General features: G+C 41.9%; 1 protein-coding gene across 1 annotated transcript; it reads left to right on the top strand.

Annotated features, from left to right (window-relative positions):
• Nucleotides 1–375: 375 nt before the first annotated feature.
• Nucleotides 376–2,958, top strand: TLR5 (toll like receptor 5). Its single transcript, XM_054395176.1, has one exon. It carries the CDS (start codon nt 376–378, stop codon nt 2,956–2,958), a length of 2,583 nt encoding a protein of 860 aa, XP_054251151.1.
• Nucleotides 2,959–10,631: the final 7,673 nt, after the last annotated feature.

The following is a 10,631-nucleotide window of genomic DNA, read 5'->3' as shown; positions in this document are numbered from 1 at the left end:
GTTTAAACCTGTTTGGATAACTGAGCCAATACACCAGCATTATCAGTTCCATGATGCAAATTAAATGGCTAGGCCAGGATTTTCCCACTTACCTTGTGTTTTGGTGCCACCCTTAACATATATCAAGGAGGGTTGTAGGAAGTGCTGGCATCCCCTTAGGACCCATCATCTGCTCAGCCAGCCTATCAGATCATGCCTGTTAGACTTCAGAGAAAGGATAAACCCCACATCAGTAGTAATTTTCAGTGTGAAATGAGTCTTTATTCTACAACTGTTAAAAATATTCTTTACAACTACTGAGTTACAGCAACAAGCATAGCCGGCCAACTACAGAATTAATGTTTACTGTTTTCACTTTTTCCACATAGATTCGTGATGTTACATCAACAGCTAGTATTTGTCTTTGGAATATCACTAGCTAGTTATATATGTGCACTTAAAAACTGTCATTCAGAAGACCAGGTGTCCCTGTATAATTTCTGCAACCTCACAGATATTCCATGGGTGCCAAAGGATACGGTGAAGCTTTTGCTAAGTTTCAACTACATCAGACAAGTGTCTGCAACTTCGTTTCCGCTGCTGGAGCACTTGTTGCTGTTGGAAATTGGAAAGCAGTATGTCTCTCCTGTTACCATAGGAAAAGAAGCTTTCAGGAACCTGCCAAACCTTCGTGTCCTAGACTTGGGATTCAACAGGATTCTTCAACTGGATCTTGATGCTTTTGTGGGCTTGTCAAGCTTGACTGTACTTCGTCTGTTTAGGAACCAACTTGGAGATTCCATCCTGGAGGAACGTTACTTTCGAGATTTGAGCTCATTAGAAGAACTGGATCTTTCAGGGAATGAAATCACAGAACTTCATCCACATCCCTTGTTTTATAATCTAACAGTCTTGAAAACTGTGGACCTGAAATCCAACCACATAGCCAACCTGTGTCAAAGCAATCTTACCTGCTTTGGAGGAAAACACTTTTTATATTTTAGCCTCAGTTCTAATCCTTTGTACATGACACATGAAATGGCCTGGGCCAAATGCACAAATCCTTTCATAAACATCAGGTTTAACTCACTAGACCTTAGTGAAAACGGCTGGAGCACAGAGAAAGTCCAATATTTTTTAAAAGCCATTAAAGGGACTCAGATTAGTGCTTTAACATTTAGATATCATATAATGGGTTCAGGATTTGGCTTTGATAATTTAAGAAATCCAGACAGCGACACATTTGCAGGGCTAGCAAGAAGTGATCTTCGTTTGCTTGATATTTCAAATGGTTACATTTTCTCTCTGAATTCCTTAATCTTTCAAACCCTTGGTAATCTGGAATTGTTGAACCTTTTCAAAAACAAGATAAATCAAATCAAAAGCCAAGCATTTTTTGGCCTGAGAAACCTAAAAACTCTCAATCTCTCAAGTAATCTTTTAGGTGAGTTGTACGATTATACTTTTGATGGTCTACATAGTGTGATGCATATTGATTTACAGCAAAATCATATTGGGATGATTGCTCAGGAAGCATTCAGGAAGTTGGTAAGTCTGAAAATAATTGATCTCCGAGACAATGCTCTCAAAAATCTCCCTTCCTTTCCACATCTGACCTCTGCCTTTTTAGGTGACAACAAGCTAACATCTGTACCTGACACAGCAATAGCAGCAACACACCTTGAATTAGAAAGAAATTGGTTGGCAAACCTGGGTCATCTGTATATTCTTTTCCAATTTCCAGGTGTGCAGTATATCTTCCTAAAACAGAATCGCTTCTCTTACTGTGAGAAAAGTGATAGTGCTGTAGGAAGCAGTCAGCTATTATACATGGATCTAGGTGAAAATATGTTACAGCTCGTGTGGGAGAGAAATTTATGTCTGGATGTGTTCGGGGCACTTTCCAAACTTGAGGTTCTACATCTGAATAACAACTACCTTGCTGCTCTTCCACCGGAGATTTTTAGAGGTCTAACATCCCTAAGAAGACTTAATCTAGCTTTCAACCTATTGTCTCATCTTTCTCCTGGGCTTTTTCCACAAAGCCTAACAAACCTGAACTTATCTGGAAACCAGCTTTTATCCCCCGAGCCTGAAGTCTTTATGACTTTGAGTATTCTGGATATAACACATAATAATTATGTCTGTGATTGTGCTTTAAAGAGCCTGCTAGTGTGGCTAAATGAAACCAATGTAACCCTAGCTGGGTCGCATTCTGACAGGTACTGTGTATACCCACCTGAATTTGCAGGGGTACCACTGTCGTCTCTGATATATGATGATTGTGATGAAGATGAACTCCAGGAGACCCTCAGGTTATCGGTATTTGTCTTCACCTCTGTCACTCTTACACTGTTTCTGATGGCAGTCATCATTTTTACTCGCTGTCGGGGGATTTGTTTTGTCTGGTATAAAACTATCACCAAAAAACTGATCGACAACCAGCCACAAGCAGCAGATAAAAGTGAATACAAATATGATGCCTATTTGTGCTTCAGCAAAAATGACTTTGAATGGGTCCAGAATGCTTTGATAAAGCACCTGGATTCACAATATTTGGATAAAAACAGATTTACTTTGTGCTTTGAGGAAAGAGATTTCTTGCCTGGGGAAGAACATATCAACAATATTCGTGATGCCATTTGGAACAGCAGGAAAACAATTTGCATTGTGACCAAGCAGTTTCTCAAAGATGGGTGGTGTGTGGAAGCCTTTAATTTTGCCCAGAGCAGGTACTTTTGTGATCTGAAAGATGTCCTCATTATGGTAGTAGCTGGGTCACTTTCTCAATATCAGCTGATGAAGCACAAACCAATTCAAAGCTTTTTACAAAGGAGTCACTATTTGCGGTGGCCTGAAGATTATCAGGATGTAGACTGGTTTTTAAACAACCTTTCTTACCAAATTCTGAAGGAAAAAAAAGTGAAAAAGAAAGCCAGGGATATAGAGCTGGAGACTGTAGCAACACTCTCACACTGACAGCGTATGGGTCGCTGGCTTTTTGAATATTCCATTGCCAGCTGTGCCACAGCAGGAATAAACCTCAGCTGGCTTCATCTTTCCTTGAGCAAGCAGGTCGGAAGTTAACTATTTCAGTATAAATCCTACTAAACAGGGAGACAGTTTGAAAAGCAGCCAGTGACTATATGAAAATGCAACGATTTTATGGACTATGACACACATTTTCAGAAGAATTAAACGAATCACAGATGCTTCATGGTTTTAGGTGCTTCATTTCAGACACTTTAGCCCTGATTTTCAGAGTACTGTTTTCTCACAGGTCTGTTTCAGTTAGAGAAGGATGCCCCTGGTGGGTTTGTTTTAAAAGAGCCTAAAGTACTGTACAGGAGTGGCCAAGTATGCTTTCAGGTATGACCTAGCCTGTTCAGACCGTCAGTTCATGGGCTGCTTACTCCTGTGCTTTCTGAACTCTGTAACTCTTCATACTCTGCTTCAAAGGAGAATCAGTGCTTTGCACTTTTGTGCTTTAAACTGGTGTAACACAGACTGCATTTACTTGTTTTCTACTTAAGTTTGCCTCAGCTTCTCGACTGGAATGTTAAAAACCTTGAACTTCATTCGTCCCCTTCCCCTCCATGATTTCTCTGCATGATGGTAGAACTACAGTCATTGGTCTACTTCATTTGCTGCTCTTTCAGCCTGGTAGCAGCTGAGCTGCCTCCTGCCCTGCAGAGAGGAACAGGTATCCCTTTCAGATGTGAAGCAAGCCTCAGTTTGAAAAGCAAACAAGAAACTACCTCAGCAGCCATGCAGGTTTTGCACTGGTGACATCACCAATACCCCAGTGACTGCCAGACAGCTGTCACATCCTAGGATTGGGAAGTATGGACAACTGGTGTGTAATTTGGGTTCTTCTCTGTACATCCTTGTGTCCAGTTGTAAGGTGTTTTTCTGCTTCTGTTGAAATGTTTTTCTAGAATCGTTAATGTCTGCTGCTCTCTAATCATTTTAGAATCGTGGAAGTGTTTCTGTTGGAAAAGACCTCTAAGATCATCAAGTCCAACCATCAACCTAACACCACCATGGACATTAAACCATGTCCCAAGTGCCCCATTCACACATTTCTTGAACAACACCTTCAGGGATTGACTCCACCACCTCCCTGGGCAGCCTGTTCCAATGCCTGACCACTCTTCCTAATCTCCAACCTAAACCTCCCCTGGCACAACTTCAGGCCATTTCCTCTCATTCTATCACCTGATACTAGGGAGAAGAGACCAACCCCCACCTCACTCCAACTTCCTTTCAGATAGCTGTAGAGAGCAACGAGGTCTCCCCTCAGCGTCCTCTTCTCCAGAGTAAGGAATCCCAGTTCCCTCACCACTGTTTGTTCAGGTATGTGTCCTCAGGGGGCTGTTCAGGATCATTTCAGCAAAAGTCTGACTCAGTGTTCATTGTCATAGAACCTACACCTATTATTTTGGTGGTGACATCCTCCTTGAGTGTACTGTTCATCTTGGTGTATACATATTTATCAACCAAAGCATACCAAAACAATTTCAGTATGACCTCAATGAGTTTTTCACTCCAGTGAGGAAGCAGGAATGGGAGGTTTTATAAGCTGGCTGCCTTGGCCTTAGCTGCAAACAAATATTTCCATCTTAACTACTTTGAATAGAGATGAAAAAGGACAATCCATGTGATGTGAATGCAGTTGTTTGAATTTAGATGTGCCTGTGGCTGATCTAATTTACTCTCAGTGCACCAGTATACAGGATTTCTACTGATAAAATTACTACAGTAAAATGTTACCTCCTTCTCAATCAGTGTGGTCACCTTGGAACAGAAAAGGGCTAAACCCTGGAAAATTTTCCAGGCTGTCTGGGGTGCAGAGGAGCAGATTGGGAAAGGGATTGACTGTGCTGATGAAGCCCTGGGTGTCGCTGTTGGTTCAGTTAAGAGGCAGGGCTTCCCCATCTCCTCCTGCCTCCCCTCCACTACAGCTGCCGCTGCCCTTAGGGAAAAATGCTGCTGCAGAGGGAGGTTTGGTAAAGGACTTGAAGCTCTGGCTTTCCGGAGCCCCCGTGGGCTGTCAGAAAAGCTACCACTCACATTTCAGCTTTTCGTTTCTTAGATTTCTCTGAAAATGTCCCACCTTCCCCTTTCTTTCTCCCCTGGCAGTGCAAATACTTACAGGCAGGGTGTATCAACCATAAAAGTCACTGAGAGATTGCCAAAGAAGGAATTAATCTGCAGAATGAGGATCATGTGCAGGTCTAGGCTGTTAGCACATGCATCCATATGTGATGTAAGAGATAGGAATTTCAAAAACATACTTAAATTATATTTGAAAATTAAAATAAAATAATTTTGGTTACTTGAGAGCCCTCTCCAGGTAGGACCCTTTTGTACACTTAGAAGGCACTTCCTGTCACTTCAGGTACTTAACACTTCTGCTAACTTACATATGCATGAATGGCAAGTAGATTGCCAAGATGACCTTAACCAAGGCTTTTCTGTTTTGTTTTAAATGCTTTGGTCTACTTCATGCTTATGCCACTGGTGGGAGGTGGCTACAAAAATCTTGCATTACTTCAGTCTTTGGAAAGGTCTGATTTTTTACATAAAGGTTTTAGTAAAACCTTTGGTGGAAATTTCATTGTCTGCCTCCATGCTTATTTGGGAAACTTAAAGAGATCAAACTTGTATCTGGAGTAGCTGGGGAAACTTCTTTCTACCACAGAGGCACCTTAGAAACATAAAAGTAGCCCAGCACCTATCTGCCTCTTAAAAATCCTATTGCAAAGGGTCTACAAGAGGCAGTAAAAGGAGTTTTGGAGAACATGCTACTGAAGCATTCCTGACTGAGTGTGGAGTGGTTTGCAGGCATATGAATGACTGTGGTGTCAAACTTTGAAGAGATTCAAAATTACTTTCTTTTTTACTCACTTTGAAACAGCTCCAAGCCTGAAACTCTCAGAACAGATAGAGTTGGTACAGTCTATCATATGCAATGAAAAATTGACTTCAGATAGATCATAGGACCCTGATCACCACCTCTGCAGAGTCACCTATTCTTAAATGACAAAGCCTGGGGAACTGTCAAGAGAGGGCTTGTGCAGACTTTATACGCAGCTCAGCAGGAACCACAAAAGCATCCTGTACAAAAATGGAGAATGACTGTGCTTGATGAATTAAGGCTGTAAATTGAGCCTCAACCTCCAACTATTGATCAGATTCCCTTCAGGCTCACTGGGTACATTACTGCTCTATTAGAATTTTATGGCCCCTTAGTTAAGGATACTCTCATCAGTTTTACTCACCTTCCTCAGTGGAAGACATTAAGTTGTTGGAGAGTGTCCAGAACAGGGTGTGAAGCGTGGCACTGGCTCTAAAGCAGCTATTAAGACGGAAGCTGGTGAATTTATTTGCAGTAGCAGTACAGGGAACGTTCAGAGGACAGTGACTCAGTGCCACATGGTACCAGCTCAGGTATTAGTAAAAGTCTACCCCCACCATTGCAACACATATTATTAACTGGTCAAGCAGGCAGTATTGTTCAACAGAAACAGCTAGCCAGCCTGTCAGAGACCAAAAATTGCTGGGGCTCTTACTCAAAATCATAGAATCATAGAACTATTGAGGTTGGAAGAGACCTTTGAGATCATCAAGTCCAACAACTTTCCTAGAACTCGCAACCCCACGACTACTGATAAGCCACTACCACTAAACCATGTCCCTCAGCACCACATCCACTCATCTTTTAAATACCTCCAGGGATGGTGACTCCACCACCTCCCTGGGCAGCCTGTTCCAATGCCTGAGAACCCTTCCTGGGAAGAAACTTTTCCTAATACACAACCCGAACCTCCTCTGGCACGACTGTCATTCAGTGACTTCCTACTCAAAATCAAGGCACTCAGTACCAGAGCACTGAATCTACAAACATACTCCTGTGGAGGTTAACAGAAGCCAGCAGTGCCATGCCCACATGTTATTTCACACTTTACATCACTATTATTTCACATACAGTGAAATCAACCTTCTCCTCCCCTCCCACCTGACACGACTAGTGTCAGCAAAGTGTTGTCCAATTCTATTTGCGAATCCCAATTGCTAATCTCCCCTCAGAGAGACTGTTCCAGCATGCTGGTAGATCTATCACCTTGTTAATTTATAATTAGTACCCATCATTGCCCCCACCCCAATAGCTGTACTACCTGTGTGGAGAACACTAACATAGATAAGACTACAGAGAGTTCAATCTTGAGTGGGACACTCCTACATATGTTGCTCGGAATCACTCTGCCTTTCATTTTTTTGTGTGTCACATGATTAAGTCAACTCATTTGCTGACTTCTGGATCTTTTTCATCATGACAGCTCTCCTACTTTTCACTGCCAGAGGCCATCTGGGTTTCAGGTTATTGGATCCCACCTTCTCAATTTCATGTGGTGCTGATTATTTTACAATGGCTTGAACATGTTCTCTTCTTGCTGGAATCGTGAGTAGCAGCAGTCCAGTTAAATCATAAAGCAAGGACCATACCTGGCAAAATACTTACAGATGAAAAGCAATACACAATTGAGTGGCAGGAGTAAGTGATGAAGACACTGCAAATGGAGCAGAAGCAGCAAATGCAAATTTCTGGGAAAGTAGCAAATTAGGAAGGGTACACATGGCAGTTTAAGCATCTGGCATCGAAAGAGGACTTGGGTTCAGTGAAGAGTGGAAACTTGAAGCAAGCAAAGACAGACAAGGAACACATCTTTAGGATAATGCCCTAGTGCAGTAGCAGGTTTAACTTAAAATAGGACTAGCATTAGCAAATATTTGTAAGATTTCTTTGCAGTGTACAGTAGTGCCAACAGCAAGCATGCAGTTCTGTAAAATCACCTTCCAAAATTAGAAGACTGGTGTAAAAAAAAAAAAAAAGAAAAAGAAAAAAAAGAAACCACCCAGAAGATTAGAAAACAGTTCTAAGTGTGTAGTATTTGACCATAGTTTTTGGACTTGGTGACCATAAGGTTATCTAGTCCATGAGTACACCAGCCAATGCTTTAAGAAATAATCAAAGAATTTTAGGACTTCTGCTTATGTCAGAATCAGCCAGGCCTTGAATAAGGTAGAGCTTTAGGAAGACAGTTTAAAAAAGACAGGCTGGCCTTTCCAGCTTCCCAGTTCAGTCTGGGCAGTGGTCTCACATCACATATGCATATCCTCTTTCATTCTTGCAAGATATTCTAGTTGTTGCTGATAAATAGGATCAGCAAAACTACAGCCTTGATTGCATGAAATAACCTGAAGGACAAGTGACACTATGAAGACTTCCCACACAGGCAAACATCAGTAGTCCTTACAAGGCCTCTTTTGGTGGTTATTCTGTTAGGTTGCTTGTGGTCTCTGAGAAGGTGTTAAACACCTTTGGGATGGCAAAAAACTTGTTTTGCTTTTGGGTGCAAGCACTTTTGCATACATAGCTTTTGGTTACCTGTTTTTTGTCCATCACCAAGATGAGCTGAGCTCTGTGGTCCTCAGGCTCACCACATCAAGGATTCCACATACATGGAACAGAGCTGCAGGTGCTGCTCCACCAGCATTTCCTTCAACTAAACAAAAGCTACAAAAGCAACGTTTAGAAGCTGAGATTTACCCAGAAAGTCACTCTGAGCACTGACTTGGGCTACATCCAACACTGGATGCAAGCAGATACAAGAAATTCTAAATTCAGCCCTCTTAGTCAACCTTGCATCACATCTAAACACTATTGTTAGGTCAGTCCAGCCCCTGCATGATTCCTTCTTGCTGTTTGTACAGATTGGCAGGAGGCTTCTCTTCCCCTTCTAACTTTAATTTTGCTTTCTGTGTTGTGTATATAAAGCACAGTGGGTGCCAAAAATAAGTTCACATTTCCTTTCCCAATAGGCAAAAGTCAGTATATAGGTATGACATGAGTTATTTCATAGTGCAAAGACTATCTATTCATAGCAGACCGTGTTTGTTTCAGACATGAGGTTTTCCTTCCTTTTAGATAGCCTATTGTTTGTCTTTTCCATTTGTATTAAAAATAAAATCTTTGAAAACTGCAAGTAAGAGAGAAAAAAAAAAATATATATTTCTTCTGAAACTAACAATTCTCCAAACAGGAAAGTTAGCTTTTTCCTGTTTAGACAATATGGTCAAAGAAAGGAAGTTTGGATTTTCGATGATAATAATAATAATTACATGGCATGTAAACATCAGTAAGTATCAAAGGAGGCTTCACTCTTTATTTAGTGTGTCCCAAATGCTACACTGCTGGTTAGAGTACCTTTCCTCTGAAGACAGACAGTTCACCAGCTTCTTGCATCAGTGGATTGATGAGTGGTCATTGCACTGTGTAGATCACCTGTGTGCAAGCATTCGCAGTATAAGGACAGCATTATCAGGCTGCCTCAAGCTTGCATGCAGAGCAGTGATGGAGAGGAGTGGAGCAGAGGATCCTCATGAAAAACAACAGTGTGGCAGGGTTGGGGTTTTGCTTGTCTGGATTACACATGCCAGGTGGTGGAACCTTTTCATGCTGCCACTCAAAGCTAAGTACTTGAAGCAATGAAGTTACCTGCCATCTGAGGAAAGGCTGAGAGAACTGGGCTTGTTCAGCCTTGGGAAGAGAAGGTTTAGGGGAGACCTTATTACTATGCAGCAGTACATAAAGGCTGACTTACCAAGAGGGTGGAGTCCCATGGAAAAGACATGGGGGAATGGGTACAAGTTAATGCTGGGGAGATTCTGGTTGGACTCCAGAAGAAAATTTTTCACCCTAAGAACAGTTAAAGACTGGAACCATCTCCCAAGGTGGAGGAAGCAGTGGATTCCCCTACACTGGACAGTTTTAAGACTCAGGTTGACAGGATGCTGGGCCATCTCATTTCAAGTCCACTGTCACCTAGAAAGGTTGGACCAGATGATCCTTGGGGTCCATTCGAACCTGGCATTCTGATTCTGTAAGTCTGTTGATGCCATTCCTAAAAACTGAATGGGCAACGTAATTTCAAAGTTGCAATTAGATGCAATATCAAAACAGATATTTGGTACATGTAGTACCTTGTAATAATGAAACTAGAAGTGTTTTATAAAGACCAGTGCCTTTTATTATCTTCTCTTGAGGCTGAAAGAATGAAGATCTGTAACTTTTGTCATGGGCAGCGCTGGGAAGAGAACTCAGCTTTGACAAAGGATAAGCTGTTGGGTCTGTTTGCTCTCTTCTGTAGGAGTTTTACAGCATACATTTTTATTACCTTGGAAACTAAAGTCGTCTTTATCTGCAGAACTAATTAACAATGTAAAGTTTCCACTGAATGTGCTACCAGTTTGCCTGCGTGGGGCAGAACTGGTTTTACAAGGAGGAGAAGGTAGCTGAAGGTTCGTTGAGAGTTGCCGGCTTGAGTGCCAGTGGTTTGGGGATGATCTGAGCCTCTTCACTGAGCAAGAAGGAAATGCTCAGTGAAGGAAGCGCAAGAAGGAAGTGCTCCCTTCAAGGAGCAAGAATTCACTGGGCATTTCACTGGGAGTTGCTAACACCTTTCAGATAGCCACATAGGCTGGTATTTCTAATGAGGACCTGCAAATTAAGAACAATAGGAAAACTAGTGAAGGACAACAGGCTTGGTCCAGGTGAAAATGCACCTGTGGGAATGGCAGTAATGGAG

The sequence above is a fragment of the Indicator indicator genome, chromosome 2 (genome assembly GCF_027791375.1).
Source record: "Indicator indicator isolate 239-I01 chromosome 2, UM_Iind_1.1, whole genome shotgun sequence".
NCBI lineage: Eukaryota > Metazoa > Chordata > Aves > Piciformes > Indicatoridae > Indicator > Indicator indicator.
The sequence above is the reverse complement of the archived record's forward strand: the minus strand, read 5'-3'. Positions and strand labels throughout refer to the sequence as shown.